The sequence below is a fragment of the Andrena cerasifolii genome, chromosome 8, assembly GCF_050908995.1.
Source record: "Andrena cerasifolii isolate SP2316 chromosome 8, iyAndCera1_principal, whole genome shotgun sequence".
In the NCBI taxonomy this organism is placed as follows: domain Eukaryota; kingdom Metazoa; phylum Arthropoda; class Insecta; order Hymenoptera; family Andrenidae; genus Andrena; species Andrena cerasifolii.
In genome coordinates, this window is record NC_135125.1 from 11,354,333 (window position 1) to 11,375,595 (window position 21,263).

A 21,263-nucleotide genomic window follows, 5' to 3' on the forward strand; every position below is an offset into this window, starting at 1 on the left:
GAAATTCGCTCGGTCTTCGCTGCATTCAAAGTATGCATGTAAGTACGTGTATTGATCGTAAAAAAAGCTCGAGGGGCGGCGGTCACAAAGTCTCGGTAATTAATGAAAGATAACAAACGGGGCGCAAAAGACTCATCACAGATTACTTGAAATTTCAACAGATAGTCACGTTGTAACTGTCATAGCTTTGGTTCAAAGTGCCTGTACCCCGTACATACAATTCATGAAAGCATCGCATAAATCAACACTACGCGTGGCGAATGCGAGGACTATGCAACCGCGATAGGTACCAGATAGGTACGGTTACGGTACGGGGTGCTGCAGGGTGCTGTGCTGTGTATATATACCAATGTGCTTATACATACGTATGCATGTGGGCATAGGCATAATAGCAGCGTGGGGCGGAAATGTCGTACGCTGTAAGCTATTTAGCGGAGAGGGAACGCCACGCATGCGCGCGATGGCGCCGCGACGTAGAACTAATCAACGCTAAGGTGGGAAACGAACGATGCCACCGTAAAGCCAAATCAACCAGCCAAGTCAAGTGAGCTGTAGCGAACCAGCGTCGACAACCGATTCCCCGGCGACGCTGGTTGGCCGCGGCCTTATTTCACTTGGCTAGTTGGCCTGGTTTGGTGCTGGCGTCGTTGCATTTCCCATCTTGGCATTGATTGGTTAACGTCGCAGCGCTATTGCGCGCATGCGTGGCGTTCCCTCCCACAGCTAAATAGCTTACAGCATACGGCATTTACGCCCCACGCTACGCTGATAACAGATGACCTTAGCGCGCGAACGCGCATGCGGCCCGACATGTTTGCGCGCGCAACTATATCAGTGGGCGCGACATCTAAATATGCAAAATATCTCTAAATAGGTGCTGTTGATGCTGGAAAGTTTATCGAACAGAAATTTTTGGTACATATTGAATTATCTTAATTAAAAGGACAGAGCTCAGAATGCTGAGCAGCATGAGGAGTTTTGTTGTGCACCAAATTAGGAAATACGGTGAGTACTGAATACCAGAATAGCGATGAACGATAGGTTATAAATGGTCTTTGAAAAATCCACGAAACTCGAACGATACTTGAGGATTAATCATAATTTCAGGACAATGTGCGTATACTCGGCACGCGGTACGTAAATTTACAAACGATTTAAATGAACGTCAGACTGTGGAGTCATCCATTGCCCCATCACGACCATGCGGACAGCCAACAGCGATAACACATCCTCATTTAATGAAAGACGGAGAAGTTGTTCCAGGCATTCAGCTTGACGAGTTCAAGCGGCGACGCTGTAAACTAATGGAGAGTATTTACTTGCACGTGCACGCCGCGAACATAGGCAAACCCCATATCCTAATTATACCATCGTCGTCTAAAGTATACATGTCCGACAAAATACCGTACGTTTTCCGCCAAAATACAGACTTTTTATACTTTACTGGTTGCCAAGAACCCGATAGCATTTTGGTAATTACAGCAAAGAATGAGAATTTTGTAACAACCCTGTTCGTAAGGCCACAGAATCAGCATTCTGAATTATGGGATGGTCCTCGAACAGGAATCGAAGCAGCACCTAAACTGTTTGGAGTTGATTCCTCGCTTCCCATAACAGAGTTCGACCAGTTCTTTGTCTCGTTTGTAAATGAAAACAAGAAGAGCATAGTTTGGTACGATAATGTTGATGTAGTACAACCAAGCCTGCACAAAAAGTTGTGCGAATTAATTAAAATAACCAACGGCCAAGCGTTTGTTTCTCCTACAAGTATAATACACAGACTCAGAGTGATCAAGTCGCAATCCGAAATTGAATTAATGAAAAAAAGCTGCGAAATTGTTTCGGCGGCAATACGTAGAACGATAGAAATATCAAAACCAAGAATGAGCGAGCACCAACTATTCGCGATTGTAGATTATGAATGTCGTATGAATGGTGCGGAATTTTTGGCATATCCTCCAGTTGTTGCCGCGGGTAAAAATGCCAACATTATTCACTATATTAATAACAACCAAGTAATTCAAAACGGAGATATGGTTTTGATGGATGCAGGTTTGTCTAACATGCATATACATTATATTATACGTTCTATTATAATCTTTGGAACCCCTTTAGGTTGCGAATATCATGGTTATTCGTCCGATGTAACCAGAACGTGGCCAATTAATGGCAGATTTACGCCAGAACAAAAAATTCTATACGACATCGTGCTGGACGTACAGACCATTCTAATCCATAGGCTGAGAGAAATGCCTACGTTGGATCAATTATTTCGTGATATGTGCTGCTTGTTGGGCAAAAGATTACAAGAAATTGGATTAATACCAAAGCATTTGAACGGCGATAAATTAATTTCAGCCGCTTACACTTACTGTCCGCATCATGTAAGTCATTATTTAGGAATGGATGTGCACGACGCAGGAAACATCTCTAGAGGCATAACACTTGAGCCAGGAATGATAATAACGGTTGAACCCGGTAGGATACATTGAGAAATATTAATTCCTTCGAAATTGTCGGTATAATTTACTTTTCATTGTTTACAGGTATATATGTAAATTCTAAAAACGAATTTGCCCCATCAGAGTTTTATGGTTTAGGCATTCGTGTCGAGGATGATGTGTTAATAACGGAAGACGGGCCTGTAATTTTAACGGAACAGTGCCCGAAAGGAATTGCTCAAATAGAGGCTTTAGCTAGCCAAAATTTATAATACCTACCATCGGCAACGATTATCACATCGCGTGGGTGCTACCGCAAGTTCGTTCCATTAATATTCTTGCAAGTCAATATTATCAATATCGATTATTCATTGGTTCGTCTTGTTACAGATTAGCCATGTAGTGTACATTGTGTATAAAATTGTATACATTCTGATCTTATTCAAAAATTTGTTTAAGTGGAAATAAATGAATATCATGTACTTGTAGCCAATAAAGAATAACCAGAAGGAACAACAGCACGGTATACACGAAAAGAGCTAGCATGAACATTTATACGCGTCAAGTCGGTTTACAGGGACCGCGAGAAAGTAAGAAACGTGTATGAGAATCTGCGTACAGTGTTATTAAGAAAAGGGTTGAGGGGTTGGTGGTGGTGGTGGGAAAGTTATGCAGTCAACTCAAAGGTTACTGATCATACTCTGATGCGAGGAAACGACAAACAAACCAGTCGGATACTACGCCGCGTACTTCACATTCCACTTATATCCACAATGTTATCGCGTGTATGGTAAAATGATCCGGAAAACTTTAGACGACAAGATTCCTCAATTTAACGTCAGCTTCCTTCAAACTGATAAAGTTCATTAACTGCTTCACCCGCAGACGTGCCCAAACAAGATGATCGTGCAATCCATGGATTTGAGCTGCTGCAAGAGCTGCACTTTCGGGATAGACCACTGTAGTGCATCCAATTCCTAAGAACAGAATGTACGCGTCAGCAGTGCCCTTTTGTCGCAGACTGTACCCATGGTCATACCTATATGTGTATAGTTTAGACTTTACCTGAAGGAACATTAATGGACGACCACAAGTCTTGCGAAATGTTCTCCGGCTTGAGAGGCGGGCAATTAATAACGGGCAAAGGCGTATTTCCAGACAGCACTGGTCCCAATCCGTTGCTTCTGCCTGCTACGGCTATGAACACCACCTAGGAGAGACAAGGCAGACTGGCGATAATTCGGAAACAAACAGTACTATACTTTTGTTAGTATCAATGGTTTTATCATTATGTTTTGATGATCGAGTTGTTTCGCAACATACGTTCGAGCTACATGTACTATGTATATACCTATGCAGTAACAAGTATAAGTCGTTATAGAATCAAATATAGGTACTTTTTAGCGTGTTACATACTGTACCCCGATGAAAAGAAGTCAGTCGAAATTTCAGAGGGGCAAGAGGGGTTCTTCGCTCGCATTGGCTCCAATAGCGACAATACGCGTACCCTACGCGGGCCTATAGGGACATGCAATTCCGACCCCAAAGTTTCTCGCCGACTTCTTTTCATCGAAGGACAGTATGTACGTACAGTGAATGTGCGAGTATAGTACTTGCTATTGCCGCTACTAATTCCAATTACTCATACGTATAATATACGTATTTTTCTACAAGAAAAAGTCTTTTCACCACAGTTATGAAATGTATAAACTACCCACTAAGAATTACTTGAAGAAACATATTGAGATTTCTAAAGATTTACAACATTTTTCCAAAGGCCGGACTTGTTCGTTCTTAGATATTCAAATACGTATTATGTGTATACATACCTTTTCGCAGCTACCCTCGTACTCTGCGAGTATACGTAACGTTTCTTGAGTACCTTTATGCGCACTACTAACTCGAATTTGAACTTTTAAACCTAATAATTTGGCGTGCTTTGCAATTCTTTTGCAATGCTCCTCGTCAGATGGCGAACCCATCAAAATGATAACGAGGCTACTACACGGCGGAATGAGATAGTCGAGTTGATCCGCAACCCACTTAAAATTATGTTTTACAACATCCAGATCTTTTTGCGTTACAGTGGTCAAGTTCCTATATACCTGAGAAAAGAACGTAACGTTAAAGTAATGGAATCCGACATTATCCGTATATTTATAAGATATTTGCATCAAATACTTGTTTGTCTTTCATTAGCCTTTTATCGCCGGATGGCCAGAGTCTCCAAGAATCACTGTCGATTATGTCTGCTAGCATAATTTCACCATTTACGTCCACACCAAATTCTACCTTCATATCTATAAGAGCACAGTTTCTAGTTGCCCATGCTCTTTCCAGAATTTCGAATACAACAAGTGCAGTACGCTTCATAATGTCAAATTCATCTTTCCCTATGGTAAGTCCATTAAACTTAAAACCAGCCGAAATGACCTGTTCTTCTGACCACTGAGGATCATGATTAGCATCATCTTTAAAGAATGTTTCTTGTAACGGTGGATTAAATCTGTATCCTTCAGGAACACCTGTAAAATACGGATAATAAAAGTATATGGATACCTCTTTCAGTTCAAACTTCTATTGAAGAATTTCTATTGACTCGTGTACCTGGGTGTCTCTTTAAAAAGCTACCAGTGGCCAATCTTCTCGTAACCCATTCTATTGGAACCATTTCGCACTTTCTTGCAATAAAAGTAGTATCATTTATCACTTTAACAAAGGCAGTCCCAAGACCAGCCTCGTTTAATAATTGGAAAACTTTAGCCGTGGTAGCTGTGCTAATGGCAGCTTTTCCCTCCAGAGCATGAGATTTCTCACCATCTCCAGCTGTAATGCGATCCTTGCTTTGCAAAAGGCACAACGAAGGATCGCTTAGAAGTTCATAGACCTTTTTGGTCTTTCCTTCGATAATCAAATTTCCACATTTGTACTCTACACAAATGAAACACACTAGGTCAACTATAATAAATACGCAAAGGCAACAAAGATATCAGTTTGAGGAAAATTCATTAATTTAATCTTTATCTGGCGCTGTGCTTATATTAACTATGGGAAAATATTTATTACTTCCTTACAGTACAAACATATTTCGTACCAAAATTTTATTCCAACTATGGTTAATAAAATAATTGTATGAGGTAATCAATTGAAAAAAGGAGTAACATTTAGATTTATTCCGTCCAAATGGTCTATTAGAGTACAATAGAAATAAGCAAAAGAGAAATGACAATACAGGAAAAAAACTACCATTTACCAATTTACATATCGACCTTGAAGACGCATGTTTCATTGCGTTTTAATCATAAATCTTTGCGTATGCTTTAAGGACATGCACGTATATAAGTATCCCCCCACCACCGATTGTTTAAGCATATGTATGTATGTATGCATGTAAGTTAGCTTTTTCGAAATAGAATAAATATTTGAAAGAGGATACAAACATTACATATTATGTAGAAAGCCGAAATTGTGGGAAGGTTTCTTTTATTTGTGAAAGACTGAGTGGATTTCAGTAAGAGCTACGGTATCGTAAGTAAAGTAAAGTAAAAATGTATCGCTATTGTAATATTATGGCGAGTAATTCGTTACTTACCGGTCATCTTTCCTGTTATCCGTCCACCTCGTGAATGGTGAATGCCAGCTTCTCGGTTCTTCTGCGATCGGCTGTTTAGCGATCCCCACCTTCGTAATTCTGCTCCACTTGATAAGTGTAAATTTAAAAATTATCGTTATATCGGTTGAATGACGAATCTATGGACCGGACGCGGGCGAGTGGAAACTCTTGCAAAACTTTGAAAACAGGACAGAATGTAGCAATAACATGGTAATCTTCCTGTAAATGTATATGTACACTGATTTGGGGGGGGGGCATGTTTATTATGCTGTTTCGGATGCATTATATATAAATGTATGTCGATAGATACTTAACATGATCGAAATAAGATAGAGAACAAAATAACTTTGAGCTTGGTCCTATAAAGGAAAACAACAAGAGAACAATAACGGGTTTCATAAGTATATATGTAGATATAATATATAGGAGCATTATCGTTATGTAATATCGGATTCACGCGTAACATTTTTTAAAAAATATTGGCTATAATCGAACAAATCCTCGTTGTATATTGAAATAATGGCGTTTCAGGTAAGTTTAGTGATGTATGTGCATATAGTACATATGTATGTATGTATGTACATAGAATGTATACATGTAGCAGCTAGCCTATGCGATGAAAGATGAGATGACTGAATTTTTTATGCAATTTCGACGAACTGTATTCGTTATTCTAATTACTATAAACAAGCAACGAAGGAATTTAAAAGTACGATAATAGCTAAATAAGCTAACCCCTCCAGTCAAAAGCAGGTTTCCGTTGGCCTACGCATTCATTCGTGCTTCGGAAGCCAGTCGAGAGGCATATAATTTCATGCGGATCTCTTTCGAGCTGACAGCAGAACATCGCGACCGCTCAAACGTTTCACGCACGTGGTACGTATATATGTACACGCACGCTATAAAAACTCGTATAAACTCGAATAAAAAAACACTATGAGAAAGAATTGTCTAATTCAATAAAGGATATGTGCTTACGAAAGTGTAACGGAGATAATTTATTTATACGGGGGCAGAGCTTAAGGAAAGATATACATATGTAACATGTTTTTCATAATTGATACGGAACCGCCAAGGATCACATTCAACAAGTGGATACAGTGTACAGTCTCTGATAAAGTATAAAGCGTTACTACGATGTGATACTACTTGCAAACTTACGTGCCTTACTCGATTAAACCTTGAAAGAACCGGTAAAGTAATTACGGTCGATATTATCGTCGATTGACAGTTGTACCCATTGCTCGATTATCTACATTTTTCTTTATTTTAAAGTTTTTCTCTCCAAAGCATACATACATACATGCATGCATACATATTCCAATTCACACGTGGTACGTGCGCGCACGACGCACGTGCGCTTGTTGCGCCCAATACGTAAATACTATGTAGGTATAATGTGTACCGCGCGTGGTTGCGCGCAATAGTAAAGAATACTTCAAAACTGAAAGAAAAATTCGCTGATATGTTTTTCAGAAATACGCCCCCGTATTTTTAGTAAAGTACCCGCTCTTTCCCAACAACAACATCTGCAATCCTCCCCCCCCCCCCCCGCATATTGTAGCGATTATTGTTGTATTAACTTACAAGTACTACAAATGTTTTCCATGCACAATAATAATATCACATATGGTATGGTGACGAAATCAGTTGCGAAATATAGATTAAGCAAGTGTATCGAAAAAAGATATAGTAGTAACATTGAAAAAGGAGCTCTATCAGCTTGTTAGGGGTCAATAGTTTACAGGGGCATTGCTGATAAAACCAAAGAAATCTCGAGGGGGTCTGCTACGTATTTTGCAACATAAGAATAATAATATTGTTTCCTTATTGATCGTGAAACATTATATGTATATTTTGTATAATTTAACATAATAAAGCTAACCGATTATTTGAAAATTATTATTCTTTCAGATTGCAAGTAGAATGTCTCGCGACGTGCAGGCTGGATCTAACGTCAAAGTAATGTCTACGGTCAACGAGGCGGATAAAATGCGCAGGTTGCGCAGTAAAGGAGAGACGAGGGGTCAGAAACTGTCTGGCTTAACGCACGAATGCGGTGTTTTTGGATGCATAGCTGCGGGTGATTGGCCATCTCAAATTGATGTTCCCCAAGTAATTTGTTTAGGTAATTTCTTAAGTGTTCACCATCATTTACTCCTTTAACGTGCTACTACTACCAGCTATGTCTGACAAGCCAATATTTCTTAGGTTTGGTCGCCTTGCAACACAGGGGTCAAGAGAGCGCCGGTATTGTCACTAGCGAGGGTGTGTGTTCAAAGTCCTTTCGTGTGCACAAGGGTATGGGAATGATTAATAACATTTTTAACGACGAAAACATGAAGAGACTCAGCGGAAATCTTGGAATTGGTCATACTAGATACAGCACAAGTGCTGCCAGCGAAGAAGTTAATTGTCAACCATTCGTGGTACATACCGCGCATGGGGCATTAGCAGTTGCTCACAATGGTGAACTTGTGAATACAGAGTCATTGAGAAAGATGGTAATGCTGTACAGCCGGCATTATGGAGCCCTCTGCTGCTTCGAATTTACTTATTAATACGCATTGATACATTATGTTAGGTATTGGGTCGTGGAGTTGGTCTGTCAACCTATTCAGACTCAGAGTTAATAACGCAAGCTCTATGTCTAAATCCTCCTGAAGGTGAGGTTAATGGTCCAGATTGGCCAGCACGTATAAAGCATCTTATGCAATTGGCGCCATTATCGTATTCGTTAGTAATTATGCAAAGAGATAAAATATATGGTGTCAGAGATCCGTATGGGAATCGTCCGTTATGTCTCGGAAAGATTGTACCAATTGGTAATTTAGGTATGTAATCAGTTCCCACTGAATAAGTAGACCTACCATAATTCTGCAATCTGATATGTATGCACGCTGTCTTTATCGTTGGCTATATCCAATTAATTCGTTTTTCGTATAATTGATTGAATTAACAAAATGTTTTCATGTAGCAGGAAATGAATCGGATGATGACGATGAAGCCGAAGGATGGGTTATTTCCTCTGAATCATGTGGATTCTTAAGTATTGGAGCACGATACGTACGGGAAGTATTCCCTGGAGAAATTGTAGAATTGACCCGCGAGGGCATTAAAACTATAGATATCGTTGATAGACCGGATAAAAAACCGCAGGCCTTTTGTATTTTTGAATACGTTTACTTTGCGCGTAGCGATAGTATTTTCGAAGGTAAAGCATATTAATATATAATTACATGTGTTACATGCCGTACGTAAATGAATGTTATAGGGCAAATGGTCTACTCTGTTCGAATGCAATGCGGACGAGAACTTGCTTTAGAATGTCCAGTGGAAGCGGATATAGTCAGTTCGGTACCTGAATCTGGTACCGCAGCAGCGCATGGCTATGCCAGACAGGTAAACACACTGATTCTGCCTTTTCTTCCATTTCTACTATTATTTGTAGACATTTTCCAACTATTATAAAAGAAAAGGGACTAACTTGGAGGAAGTATCTTTTACTTTCTACAGTCTCAAATACCTTTTGCGGAAGTATTGTGCAAGAACAGATACGTCGGCAGAACATTTATTCAGCCTAGTACGCGGCTTAGGCAACTCGGCGTAGCAAAGAAGTTTGGGGCTTTGTCCGAAAACGTGAAAGGAAAAAAGTTGATTCTGATCGACGACTCAATTGTCAGAGGGAATACCATTGGACCCATTATCAAGTTACTACGTGATGCAGGAGCAAAGGAAGTGAATATCGTTTCTCACAATTTTTAATTCTGCATTTCACATATATACACCACGTTGTATGTATGTATGTGTGCGTGCGTGTACATGTATTACATCTAAATGCGCCTTTATAGGTTCACATTAGAATAGCCTCGCCTCCGCTAAGGTATCCCTGCTACATGGGAATAAATATACCAACAAGAGAGGAGCTAATTGCAAATAAATTGGACAGTGTAAAACTAGCAAAACATGTTGGTGCTAACAGTTTAACATACCTTTCAGTAGATGGGCTCGTCAAAGCTGTAAGATATGGCATGGATAATCGAGAGAGCAATTACATCGGTCACTGTACCGCTTGTCTGACTGGAGATTATCCGGACGAGCTTCCCAGTGATTTGGATTGGTGAAGAGGATGAACTGCGTTTATGTTTATAAATCTATGGACAGTGGACCATACATTACTACTACCTACATCATGCATTAACCGTGTACTGTCCCTTTTCATATCAACAAACTTACTTAACAATATGCATTGTAACGTAATCTAAAGTTCAATCGATCCGTTTTAACTATCGGTAAATGAAATGACTCTTAATAATTTGTATAATTTCAGAAGCAGTTCAGTATTTTAAGAATAATTTCAATCAGGTATACAAAGTAGAAACAAAAGTTGTTCAATATCTTGACATATTTCATTAAATATCCAATACAATTGATAAAGTCCTATTAAACATATAATATAACATACGACATTTCTCAATAAAAGGAACAGAAATTACACTTGAAATTATCGGTGAATTTCATCATTCTCACAATGATTGTTAAGTTATATAAATACTTTTCAGCGTGTAATACGTACTTGCGACGCGTATACAATCAGGAGAGGCCAATCTATATTCGTCTCAATCTACCTTTGTTTTTAAATGCTCTTCAGCGATTGCCTTCAACTGTGCTGAAATCTCCTTCATTTTTGCTTCCCGCTTACGTTGTTTTATAACTTTGCTATCAGTCAAACCTGTTTGATTACTATCGACTTTGGACTCCCCAATTATTGCTACCACTTTATGCTTATCACTTTTTGTTTCTTTCTCTTTCTCTTCGTCTTTTTTATTTTCGTTCTCACTTACATTTGTAATGATCTCCGTCGAACCTGAGGTCTGTGTAACGTTGGATCTACCAGGTTGTTCAGATTTCTCTCCCGCGTTTGACAACTCTGTTTCTTTTCTATCAGATATTAAAATCTTACCCTTTGTTCTATTCTTTTTCCTTTGTATATTACGAGCCATAGTTGCATTCCTCTTTTTAAGTGTTTTAGTCTTGTAGGTCTTTGTAGTTCTAACCAAGCGGGAACTGCCACCATTCGAAATTAAAGATTTTGATTCTGTTGCTGCCACAAGCTTCTCAACATTGTCCAGACAAGCATTCCCAATCGTCTGTAGAGTTTCATTGATATTTTCTTTAGACTCTCGTTTCGACTCAGTACGAGCGTCTTCAGGATTATTCACGCTATCAGATTCATCTTTATGTTTATAGGCAGCAAAAGGATTATCTTCATCAGACTCCGAGTCCAACATTATACCCTGAGACTTTTTCTGTTGTCTAACGCGCTGCTTCTCCAGGTACAAATGTAGTGCATTCAATCTGTCATTCCGCATAGTCTCCCAAAAAGAAAGGGCTAGAAAAGAAAGTTTACTTTGTAGTGTAGGTAAATTTTATGATTCCTACCGAAACATATGTATAAATTGTACTACGTGTTAACATAGTTGTATTAGGTGGAAGAATAAATTTTAATAACATACCTTGTTCATAATATCGAAGTGGTACACCAGCTTGTTTAAGCGTGCTCAAATTTGGAATGCACTGAGAATCCTCAGAATCACCGAGAACTTCTGTTCTAGGTTTTATGAAGATTCTTTGCATTTTCAGAAATTTCCTAGTTTTAGCGAAATATTTTAAATTCGAAGCGGCATCGAAGACGTGATCATTTACCACAGATGTGTCATCCGACGTAAAAAACATGTAAGTGCCAGCTAGATCTTCGTAGGCACCCTCGTAAAACTAAAATTATCAATAATTTGATTCTACTAAAATAATTAGTTCACTTGGTTTGCCTGCGTGCACGGGATTTAATAATTACCCTTCCGTTGATTTGCATTATCGGATGTTCTGTGTCTACACCGATCATATCTAATTGCAATTGTTTCTCGCTAAACCCATTACCATCGACAAGTCCTTCGAATTCCACGTACACTAGAATTTCTTCTTCGTCCTCGGATAACTCCTCGTCGGATCCCATTTCAATTGTTCTAGATTCTTATCGTATACTCTATTCTTTCCAAAGGAAAACGATGTTTTAACTATCCTTCGAGCTCCGAGTGACAATAGCGAACAATAACGTGCAATAGCGAATGATAGCGAATCAAAGTGTACTTGTGACTTGTGACATGTACATAATACAATAAATGTACATACTAATGCATACTTATGTCATCGACGAAGTATAGGATAGACCTATCGTCTTATGGGACTTCGTGTTAACACCAAACTGTGTTACCGACCCATAATTTGAGGATAGAGACACTATTATAGAGACACTATTACTACGGTCGATAAAAAACTTGAATAAAGTTAAAGATAAAGTTAAAGTTGAAAGTTTTCTTCGACGCTGAAGTTGAAACGCTCGACAAATAAAAGAATTAACTTATTCATCAAATAAAAAAATTATTCATCGTGTGCCGAATAAAATTAATCCGGGTAATCTTTATAAAACACATGACGAATAATTCTTTTTAACTTTTATTCGTTATTCAAATTGTTGAGTTAAATAACAATTTTGCCCATCTCTGTTTGGGCATAGTTCGTCCGCAGACAAACATCAACATATGGATGGGCACCGTCTATTAGACATGCGCGGAGTGCAGAATTTGAGGGAATGTTAGTAACACCGTCAATTTTTAATAGTTTTCGACATACGACACGTGAAAATGTTAGTTAAGTGTTCCACTACACGTAAAGTACTAAAAATCAATGTCATCTTGCAATTCATAGCTTGTATAAGCTCTTAAAACGTGCCATATTTCGACGTCATATGGTCTCCAGATCACCGAAATAGATTTTCGAAGAGAAATCTACGCGTGCCGTTGATAAACCGAGCCAAAGCGTAGCTGAGCGTAGCGTAGCGAAAGCCGGCTACTTATGTGAAACTCTCACTCTTTAGAGTTTACTCAGCCTTTAGAGTTTGTTTACAAGTCACACGTACACACCTTCCAGTACTTCAACACATTTCAGAGTAGTTGCTGAGTTGGACGCTGTTCACGAGCAGAGGCCGCTAAATTCAGTTTTCAAATTATGGGTCGGTAACACAGTTGAGTGGTGAAACGATATTCCATAAGGTGATTGATCTATCGCTATCCTATACCTCGCTGTGAGTTCCAGTGAGTTCTGTGACCGATTCACTTGAATCAGACACATTCAATCACATTGTTGGGCATTGTTGGGCGGTGGGCTAGGTTGGACTGTTAATTTTGTGCACGAGGAGGTCCGTGATAATTATTGTTTAATTAATTGTGACAAGCTGAAATTAGATTTGAAACAAATACGTACACCGATGGTTCAACGTGGTTCAACGAATAAGCTTGAAACGACACTGAAACGACTGAGCGTTCAATCACGTTTAATCTGTTGAACAGGTTATTAAAAAATCCAGAATTAAATGAAAATGAAGTTTATAATGCCTATATACGTATGTATATTTGTTGCTACGCACCAAATAAAACGATTTTCTATTTACTATTATAGGTTAAAAAATGGTGAGACATAACAATCAACTGCCGGAGAATCTTCCACAATTGCAAAATCTTATTAAACGTGATCCAGAGTCTTACAAAGAGGAAGTGAGTTCTATTTGAATAATAGCATAAACAGTATAAAAATCGTGCGTTGCTATCATGTACTTATGTATGTACTTATATGTACATGCTTTTGCAGTTTCTTCAGCAGCATCAACATTACAAGTCTACTTTGGAGGTGTTTCGCCTGACACCGAATAAATTTAACAAGAGTCTTGATGAGATTGTTATCTTTTTGGCACAGGTAAGAGCTACAAGAATTTGGGTATCTGTACGCGAATGCGTATATATATATATATTTTTTAATTAACCCTTCGTTGACACACCTCTTTTTGGGATCAACTTTGACATACCTGGGTGGCTCACACCCAGAACAATTTTTGAATGACTGCCATTCTTATCTGAAGAATCCAATCGTTACGAAAAAAATCATGGGTCAATTTTAAGGTCTGTAGAATGTATTCCAATAGTTTTTTTTACTGAAATTTCATCACAGTCTTTGTAAAAAAAACTAGATTACCATGTGTTGAGAAAACATGAAGAAAATCTTCAAAAAATTGTAACTTTTACAAATTCCCATATTAGAAGCTAAAAATCCACAGAGTTATTGTTCCGATATATTATTTTGAGAGAAAAAATAGTTTGTATGTTGGCTTTGGAAAAAAGAGCGTCAAAATCAGCTTATGGGTGGCTCACACCCAGAGTGTCAACGAAGGGTTAGTTAATAAATATTATCAGTATAATCAATGTGCTATAAGATCCTGAAATATTAGAAGAGTTCTTTCTCTTCCAGGAATAGTAATTATATGAGAAAAAGAATCTCTACGAATAGCAGGATTTATCATTAAAGAACATTTGAGGATAATAATGATGGAAAAGTATTTGAGATATATAAAGGGAAGGATTATCTGCCGGGATAGCGTTGTGAAACAACTTTATTCTTTAATAGGATACTCAGATGAACCAATGCCCTACAGCATATTCATCTATGGTCATGTAGCTACTGGAAAGTCTTTAGTAGTAGATAGTATGCTTCTCTATTTAAAATACAATATTGCGGTTATTAATTGTATCGAACATGTCAACAGTAAACATATATTTAATTACATTCTGAACGATCTGTCATCGAATTTCACCAATCCTGCGAATAGGGAGAAACAGCAACATAAATGCGACAGCATCGCAGACTTTGTTCTAAGTCTTAAAGAGATTTCAATGCGCGATACTCGGCCAATTGTGATAGTTTTGGACAAATGTGAGAAACTGAGAGATGTAAATACTAGTTTGTTACCTGCGTTTTCAAGGCTAAAGGAGCTATCGAATGTTAATGTTTGCGTAATATTTATAAGCAGTATAGTATGGGAAAAGTTACGTATAAAAATCGGTGTATACGAACCGGTTAAAATTCATTTTTCACAATATACCCGAAATGAGTTTGTCGAAATATTGCTTTCGTGCAAGCCATGCAATTATGAGGATACATTCTATAAAAACTATTTAAATTTATTTCTCTCTGTATTTGTTCGATTCTGTCGAGATCTTAATGAACTTCGCTACATGGCCAAAATAAATTTCTCAAAGTATATAGAACCAATTGAAACTGATGAATCTAAGAAGGATAACACTGCCGCCTTATGGAGAAATATTTCAACCGTTTTCAAGAGAAATCTAGAAGTTATTTATTTGCGCGTTACATGCGAAGATTTCGCGAAACACAGCCAGTTGTCGAAAGAAATCGAATCCACAACGAGATTGGCGTTAAGCTTCGAATTACCGTATTATGCGAAATTCATGTTAATTGCTTCGTATCTCGCGTCCTATAATTCACCAAAAGAAGACAAATATTTATTTCTAAAGCAAAAGATGAAGAAAAAGAGAACCGCCAATACGAGAAATACCAATAAGAAAGCAGCGAATGCTCATTGCAGTCCTTACAATTTTCCAGTCTCTAGAATGCTTGCTATTTTCTGCGCGATTCTCGACGAAAAAGTCGATATAAATGCCAATCTTCTTGCGCAAATACCATCTATGTGCCAACTTGGCTTGTTAACCCCTGTGGGAAATTATAACTTGAATGAGCCTAAACTTAAATGTTGCGTGTCCTACGATTTTATTCTTGTCATATCTAAGACTGTCGGATTTAGTATACAGAACTATGTATGCAGTTTTATGCATTGAACAGAGTGTACAAACATATCAATACTGTACAAACAATCGATCGCTATACAGACACTTTTCTTTTGTACCCGTTTATCGATTTACAACAAATAAAGAATGAAAATTAATCTTAATCACTAAACATTATTTGCTTTCTATAAGCAGGATACTTGTAGCACAGGGACATAGACATTCGATCTATGCACATATTATGGTTGACTGCCGTATCTCTGTCTTTTAATATCTTTGCTATAATTGTATTGTTTGTTTTATCGATGCAGGTTGCCCACTGTTATCCAACTGTTTTAGAATCATTCCCTCAGGAAATCATCGATGTATTGCAAACATACAACACAGTACTTGACAATGAAATGCGATTAGTAAGTATGGAAGAATTATCAGATGTTTCAGCTTTAACTAGTTATTCTAATTTTTACTTTCTCCATAGACATTTTCCAAAGCCTTAATTCAATTGCGTAACAAATCTCTTTTGGAACCCACCGTACTTCTTAGTTTGTTCTTTCAACTTTTAAGATGCCAGGATAAGAATTTAAGGCAGTTCGTTGAAACGCATATTATTGCTGACATTAAAAATATAAATTCCAAACAGAAGAACACAAAGATCAACACGACTCTCCAAAACTTTATGTTTTCAATGTTAAAAGATTCTAATGCTAGAGCCGCAAAAATGTCTGCAGACATTATGATAGAATTGTACAAGAAGAACATTTGGAACGATGCGAAAACCGTGAATGTCCTGGCAACAGGATGTTTCGCCAAGACCACCAAAGTTATGGTTGCTTGTTTAAAATTTTTCGTCGGCACCGGTGTAGAAGAGGGAAAAAGTGGCGGCGACGATAGCGATAGCGACAGCGAGCCGAATATCAAAGACATTATTATGGCAAATAGAGTGAACAAGAAATCAAAGAAACGTGAGAGACAATTAGTAAAAGCGAAACAACTGTTGGCGGTAAGCAACAAGAGCAATCGACGAAAGGATGTATATATATATGTAGTTTTCCCTTAATATATACGTCTTGCAAATATTTCAGAAGTCTAAAAAGAAATCATCGAAAGCGCCAGGATTTAATTTTTCGGCATTACATTTGATCCACGATCCACAAGGCTTTGCAGAAAAACTGTTTAAACAGTTGGAAAAGAATAACGATAGATTTGAAATTAAACTGCTCGCCTTGGACGTAATCTCAAGGCTCATTGGTTTACATAATTTATTTCTACTAAACTTTTATCCGTATCTCCAAAGGTTTCTGCAACCACATCAAAGAGGCGAGTATATACATAAGTAGTAATGCTTTTTAAATCATCATTACAGTGAAACGAACCATAATGTTTTTAACGTGATATTAGAGGTGACGAAACTTTTGCAATTTGTCGCTCAAGCCTCTCACGAGCTCGTGCCTCCTGATATATTGGAATCTGTTTTGAAAACTTTGGCAAACAATTTCGTTACGGAACGAAATTCCGCGGATGTTATGGCAATTGGGTATGGATAAATTTGCAAGAACGTAACATTACCCGAGAGCAAATATTCAATACGATTTAATACGAATTATTCATCACAGCTTGAATGCCATTCGAGAAATATGCACGCGGTGTCCTTTGGTCATGAATGCCGATTTATTGCAAGATTTAGCACAATACAAGCACTATAGAGAACGCAGTGTAATGATGGCCGCACGTTCTCTGATCGGCATATTTAAAAGTACAATACCAGAATTATTACATAAAAAGGATAGAGGACGGCCCACGGAGGCAACCGTTGCCCTACAAGTTCCACAATATGGTCAAGTATCTTCTAATGATTTTATACCGGGAGCTGAGGTTTTGCTTGATGAGAAATCTGACGAGACTCGACAAATCTCTGAGATTGGTGTTGAAAGCGACGTAAGCATATATATATATATAGTCATACAAATCGTTTTCGTTTATGATCAACTTTTTAAAAAACTAATTGTATAATCGCAAAACTTTTATTACAGGAGAGTGGCGATGAATGGATCGACGTAAGCCATAGTAGTGACGACGAAAGTGATGATGGTGATGATGACAGTAACAGTGACGCAAACAACGACAGCCACGGCGCTGCTAATGATACAATAGTTACAAGTAGCGAAAGTGGTCATGAAACTTTGGCATTGTTTAATCAGGACATTAAATCTAACATACCGTGTAACGATACAAATAACGAAAGAACAGGTGATAAAGAAGGGTCGAAAAATGATACAATCAATGAATGTGTCGAGTCAAAGGCAAACGACGTGGATGTGAAAAGTCAGAAAAGGAAAAAGGTGGATCGCACGTTAAAAAAAGCTGAAAGAAGGACAGAAAAAATGAAGAAGAAAGCAGAATCCAAATTGATTAAGAAAGAAACCACGGGCATGTCCGCAGAGAAGAAAGAAAAGGCGTCGCTAATATCTACCGAACGGTTATTAACCGATGAGGATTTTATGAGAATAGATATGGCGCTGGCAAAACAACAAGTGACGTACGCTAAACGTGGCGAAAAGAGAACACATCCAAACGATAACGAACGTGGAGATTTCGTGAAATTGACGGATATCGAGAATATCTATAAGAAACGAAAACATGATAAGCAAGCCCGTATCGAATCTGTAAAGGTTTGTTTCAATTTTTTTTACAAAATACGACAGGACATTTCTCGCTCCTCTGCCTATTTACATATTTCTCTTTGTTGTAGAGTGGACAAGAGGGAAGAGAAAAATTCGGTTATAAAGATGGACGACAAAATCCACTTTGTAGCAAAACGAATCGTGAAAAGCAGAAGACGAAAGCCTTTCAAATGTTGAAACATAAAGTAAGGGGAAAGGTAAAGCGTTCCTTCAAAGAGAAACAGATTGCTTTGAGGAATCATCTGCTGAAACAGAAGAGAATGAAGTAATTTCAAGTAAACGAGCACGTATGAATGTGCAAACTATTGGGATATAAATCTGCTGAATTTAATAGAATACATTTCTCACTTTTTTCTTCATTTCAATATCATGTTTGTCCGAATTCTGAATTTTCAAATAATACTGGATGCAAACTATGTGAACAGAGTCGCGTGAAACGTGAATGCAACAGAACAGGAATGTATTCACACTGACATATTGTGACATGTACATTGAATAAAAATTTATACAAGTTCCCCGTAATGTACTATTTTACGAGTCTACATACTAGGCGTTGTTAATAAGAGAAAAAGGTGAGAATACATTTAGAAGACGCGACAATATACGTATTTACAACCAGGGGGGCCAAGCTTCCCTCTTACGAAAGTTGAAGCAGAGTTTGTAGCGCCTCCTACCAATGAGGTGCGTACTAAACTGTGAATGTGTGAATTGGTGTGAATCGGGACGTATGTGTATGTGTATACGTGTAATGTACCGTTTACTTTAAAACCTGTCCACGGATCGTCGCGCCAGCGACACGTATGCAGCAGATAGAAGGATAAACATTGAAATTGAATATTTCTTCTTTTCTTAGGAAAAGAAAATATATTCAATTGCTTTGTATATCCTTCTATCTGCTGCATACGCGTCACTGACGCGACAATCCATGGTCAGACGGCCTTAGAAAGGGTAAACCAGGGAAAGTGAGGACACTTCCTCGTGTCTGCGCCAAACATTTCTAAATGACGACGGTCGTCATGGTAACATTTCACCAACGTCGAAAGGTTGTGTGTCGTGCTCACTGATACACGTAGGTATGTGTGTGTGATGTACCTAGCGCCTCCTACCAATACGGTGCTAACTAAACGGGAAAACTTCAGCCAAACAAAGACGGCTTGGTCCCCCTGGGTGGCACAGAACCTTCCTTAAAATGTAGGCCTATCTTACCTACGCTTTGTCTAAATCTATATCTTCTTTTTGGTAAAAGAAGAATTTGGTCCCCTGCTACGGAAAGACTGTAAGAATGACGCATAACACCTCTAGGGCCGGTATGAACGTGACGCGGTAGTCAGACTGTCCATTTTCCCAATTTTTGATAACCACAAACCGAACCAACAAATTTGCTCATGAAGAATCACCACTAACATATCGAATTGACAAGCTGTGTATTTAAAAGCAGTCTAGCACACCACTTTTACCTGTCACATCGCTTATCGTTTCGACGTTGTGAAAACGAGTATTAAGATTCGAATCGTTTATTTTATTATTACGTTTAAAGAAATAGGAAAGAAGATACAATAAACAAAAGTTCCTTAAAATAATGCAAGGAAATGTGAAAAGAATAAAATAATGTTGAGAAGGAAGTTGATGTATTCAACATCTTGTACTGATGTCGATAATTCCAATTATACTTGTTATAAAGTAATTATGTATAAGGATTGTGCAGGTGTGAAATAAAAAAATTTAATAAATTTAACCGAGAATACCTCGTCCGTGGTCGCATTCAACTTTATCGATCAGAATCGTTTACGGGAGCACAGACGAGGTATAGGATAGACCTATCAACCAATGCATTTTTCTGTCACCGGTTTGGGGGAGTCCTAGAACCACCTTACCATTTTTGTGTCGCATGCAACGTTACCGATGAAGCCTCGAAACAGATTGTAACGCTACGTGTGGTAGGAATTAGAATTCAAGAAGTCAGTCGAAACCCGCGATTTACAAATGATTCTGTTAGAGTAACAATTTAAAGATCGTTTTATAAACGTATTCCGTGCAACGACCGAGAAAGAAGGATCGCAACAAAACAAGAACACATACGCCTTTTAACCTTGCTATTCTATTCAGGTTTATTTAACGCCAAACAAATTTATTTAACATAAAAATTTATATAAACAACAACATTATTTGTGGAAGACATGTGTTCATGAGTTCAAAATCATCGAAGAAATCGACGAAATGAAATAAATCACGCAAAACCATCGAAGAAATGCATGAAATAGAATAAATCATGTAAAACCATCGAAGAAATACCTACCTGAAAGAGAATAAAATTCTGATTAGATGTCTAGACCGAACCAAACTCACTGAATGTAAGTTTCGCTCGATCTGGACCCTTAAACTAGATCGTAGGCTTTAGCTTGATATCGTTTTGCAAGTCGCAATGCTTGAGAAACGTTACCAAGGAACCGGGCACACCAACGCGGAGGTACCTACGAAAGTGACCCATCCCGAAACAAACACCGATCCCATCCACCCTCCATTTCAATAAACTCATCGCGTCCGTCATTGCTTGCAATGAGGGAAACGATGATTTGACTCTACTATTAGTGACAACCGCGAACGCGAAAGCGAAATCGAAAGAGAGATAGACTGACGATTATCGTCGATCTCTCTGCACTTATACAAGGTACTCGTATTCTACATTCTACAGCATGCATGCAAGAACATCTTAGCTAGCTACCAAGCTAGCATAATTCTAGGCCCTCTCTAGGGCCCACGAGCTAGGCCCTCTCTAGGGCCCATGACTAGGACCCTCTCTAGGGCCTATGCCGAAGGCCCTCTCTAGGGCCCATGA

General features: G+C 38.3%; 6 protein-coding genes across 14 annotated transcripts; 4 read left to right on the forward strand and 2 right to left on the reverse strand.

Moving 5' to 3' along the window:
• Nucleotides 1-11: 11 nt before the first annotated feature.
• On the forward strand, nt 12-2,967 carry LOC143372191 (xaa-Pro aminopeptidase 3). 3 transcript variants are annotated; one of them, XM_076818190.1, is made up of 5 exons: nt 12-30; nt 875-1,005; nt 1,108-2,052; nt 2,116-2,478; nt 2,547-2,967. In XM_076818190.1, the coding sequence occupies exons 2-5, from the start codon at nt 957-959 to the stop codon at nt 2,711-2,713; spliced, it is 1,524 nt and encodes a 507-aa protein (XP_076674305.1). In that variant the 5' UTR covers nt 12-30; nt 875-956; the 3' UTR covers nt 2,714-2,967. The 3 variants fall into 3 exon arrangements, with proteins under 3 accessions (XP_076674305.1, XP_076674304.1, XP_076674306.1); XM_076818191.1 differs by lacking the exon at nt 12-30 and having other exon boundaries at nt 2,547-2,744; nt 2,832-2,967; XM_076818189.1 differs by lacking the exon at nt 12-30 and having other exon boundaries at nt 798-1,005.
• On the reverse strand, nt 2,503-10,189 carry Paics (PAICS bifunctional enzyme). Its single transcript, XM_076818193.1, has 7 exons — nt 10,047-10,189; nt 6,034-6,140; nt 5,049-5,372; nt 4,623-4,966; nt 4,271-4,546; nt 3,507-3,651; nt 2,503-3,418 (listed from the first exon to the last, which is right to left on the reverse strand). The coding sequence occupies exons 1-7, from the start codon at nt 10,085-10,087 to the stop codon at nt 3,252-3,254; spliced, it is 1,404 nt and encodes a 467-aa protein (XP_076674308.1). The 5' UTR covers nt 10,088-10,189; the 3' UTR covers nt 2,503-3,251.
• LOC143372190 (amidophosphoribosyltransferase) lies at nt 6,778-10,629 on the forward strand. 5 transcript variants are annotated; one of them, XR_013086237.1, is made up of 9 exons: nt 6,778-6,930; nt 7,969-8,182; nt 8,266-8,558; nt 8,639-8,888; nt 9,032-9,268; nt 9,329-9,456; nt 9,571-9,792; nt 9,906-10,257; nt 10,385-10,629. XR_013086237.1 is itself a non-coding variant. In XM_076818185.1 (8 exons), the coding sequence occupies exons 2-8, from the start codon at nt 7,981-7,983 to the stop codon at nt 10,176-10,178; spliced, it is 1,605 nt and encodes a 534-aa protein (XP_076674300.1). In that variant the 5' UTR covers nt 6,778-6,930; nt 7,969-7,980; the 3' UTR covers nt 10,179-10,629. The 5 variants fall into 5 exon arrangements, 4 of the variants coding, with proteins under 4 accessions (XP_076674300.1, XP_076674303.1, XP_076674301.1 ...); XM_076818185.1 differs by having other exon boundaries at nt 9,906-10,629; XM_076818188.1 differs by having other exon boundaries at nt 9,035-9,268; nt 9,906-10,629.
• LOC143372194 (uncharacterized) lies at nt 9,803-12,325 on the reverse strand. Its single transcript, XM_076818195.1, has 4 exons — nt 11,909-12,325; nt 11,571-11,829; nt 10,631-11,446; nt 9,803-10,208 (listed from the first exon to the last, which is right to left on the reverse strand). The coding sequence occupies exons 1-3, from the start codon at nt 12,065-12,067 to the stop codon at nt 10,674-10,676; spliced, it is 1,191 nt and encodes a 396-aa protein (XP_076674310.1). The 5' UTR covers nt 12,068-12,325; the 3' UTR covers nt 9,803-10,208; nt 10,631-10,673.
• Nucleotides 12,326-13,180: 855 nt separating this feature from the next.
• Mys45a (SDA1 domain containing protein Mys45A) lies at nt 13,181-18,942 on the forward strand. Of its 3 annotated transcripts, none has more exons than XM_076818184.1 (10): nt 13,181-13,309; nt 13,570-13,664; nt 13,759-13,863; nt 16,058-16,156; nt 16,225-16,746; nt 16,832-17,063; nt 17,145-17,280; nt 17,360-17,681; nt 17,777-18,415; nt 18,496-18,942. In XM_076818184.1, exons 2-10 carry the CDS (start codon nt 13,578-13,580, stop codon nt 18,694-18,696), a joined length of 2,343 nt encoding a protein of 780 aa, XP_076674299.1. In that variant the 5' UTR covers nt 13,181-13,309; nt 13,570-13,577; the 3' UTR covers nt 18,697-18,942. The 3 variants fall into 3 exon arrangements, with proteins under 3 accessions (XP_076674299.1, XP_076674296.1, XP_076674297.1); XM_076818181.1 differs by having other exon boundaries at nt 13,182-13,309; nt 16,829-17,063; XM_076818182.1 differs by lacking the exon at nt 13,181-13,309 and adding an exon at nt 13,316-13,460 and having other exon boundaries at nt 16,829-17,063.
• Orc5 (origin recognition complex subunit 5) lies at nt 13,763-15,910 on the forward strand. Its single transcript, XM_076818194.1, has 2 exons — nt 13,763-13,863; nt 14,413-15,910. The coding sequence occupies exon 2, from the start codon at nt 14,487-14,489 to the stop codon at nt 15,795-15,797; it is 1,311 nt and encodes a 436-aa protein (XP_076674309.1). The 5' UTR covers nt 13,763-13,863; nt 14,413-14,486; the 3' UTR covers nt 15,798-15,910.
• Nucleotides 18,943-21,263: the final 2,321 nt, after the last annotated feature.

Bases quoted from the DNA above. Each gene is read 5' to 3' on its own strand.
- LOC143372191 (XM_076818190.1), top strand. From the start codon at position 957: ATGCTGAGCAGCATGAGGAGTTTTGTTGTGCACCAAATTAGGAAATAC. The intron at 2,053-2,115 runs GTTTGTCTAACA...GAACCCCTTTAG, and splicing joins TATGGTTTTGATGGATGCAG to GTTGCGAATATCATGGTTAT. The intron at 2,479-2,546 runs GTAGGATACATT...CATTGTTTACAG, and splicing joins GATAATAACGGTTGAACCCG to GTATATATGTAAATTCTAAA.
- LOC143372190 (XM_076818185.1), top strand. From the start codon at position 7,981: ATGTCTCGCGACGTGCAGGCTGGATCTAACGTCAAAGTAATGTCTACG. The intron at 8,183-8,265 runs GTAATTTCTTAA...AATATTTCTTAG, and splicing joins TCCCCAAGTAATTTGTTTAG to GTTTGGTCGCCTTGCAACAC. The intron at 9,269-9,328 runs GTAAAGCATATT...TGAATGTTATAG, and splicing joins TAGCGATAGTATTTTCGAAG to GGCAAATGGTCTACTCTGTT.
- Paics (XM_076818193.1), bottom strand. From the start codon at position 10,087: ATGCCATATCTTACAGCTTTGACGAGCCCATCTACTGAAAG. The intron at 4,967-5,048 runs GTACACGAGTCA...CGTATTTTACAG, and splicing joins CTTTTTAAAGAGACACCCAG to GTGTTCCTGAAGGATACAGA. The intron at 3,652-4,270 runs GTATGTATACAC...TGTCTCTCCTAG, and splicing joins ACGAGGGTAGCTGCGAAAAG to GTGGTGTTCATAGCCGTAGC.
- LOC143372194 (XM_076818195.1), bottom strand. From the start codon at position 12,067: ATGGGATCCGACGAGGAGTTATCCGAGGACGAAGAAGAAATTCTAGTG. The intron at 11,830-11,908 runs GTAATTATTAAA...TGATAATTTTAG, and splicing joins TAATGCAAATCAACGGAAGG to TTTTACGAGGGTGCCTACGA. The intron at 11,447-11,570 runs GTATGTTATTAA...TTTCTTTTCTAG, and splicing joins ACTTCGATATTATGAACAAG to CCCTTTCTTTTTGGGAGACT.
- Mys45a (XM_076818181.1), top strand. From the start codon at position 13,578: ATGGTGAGACATAACAATCAACTGCCGGAGAATCTTCCACAATTGCAA. The intron at 16,157-16,224 runs GTAAGTATGGAA...CTTTCTCCATAG, and splicing joins TTGACAATGAAATGCGATTA to ACATTTTCCAAAGCCTTAAT. The intron at 16,747-16,828 runs GTAAGCAACAAG...CAAATATTTCAG, and splicing joins AAGCGAAACAACTGTTGGCG to AAGTCTAAAAAGAAATCATC.
- Orc5 (XM_076818194.1), top strand. From the start codon at position 14,487: ATGATGGAAAAGTATTTGAGATATATAAAGGGAAGGATTATCTGCCGG.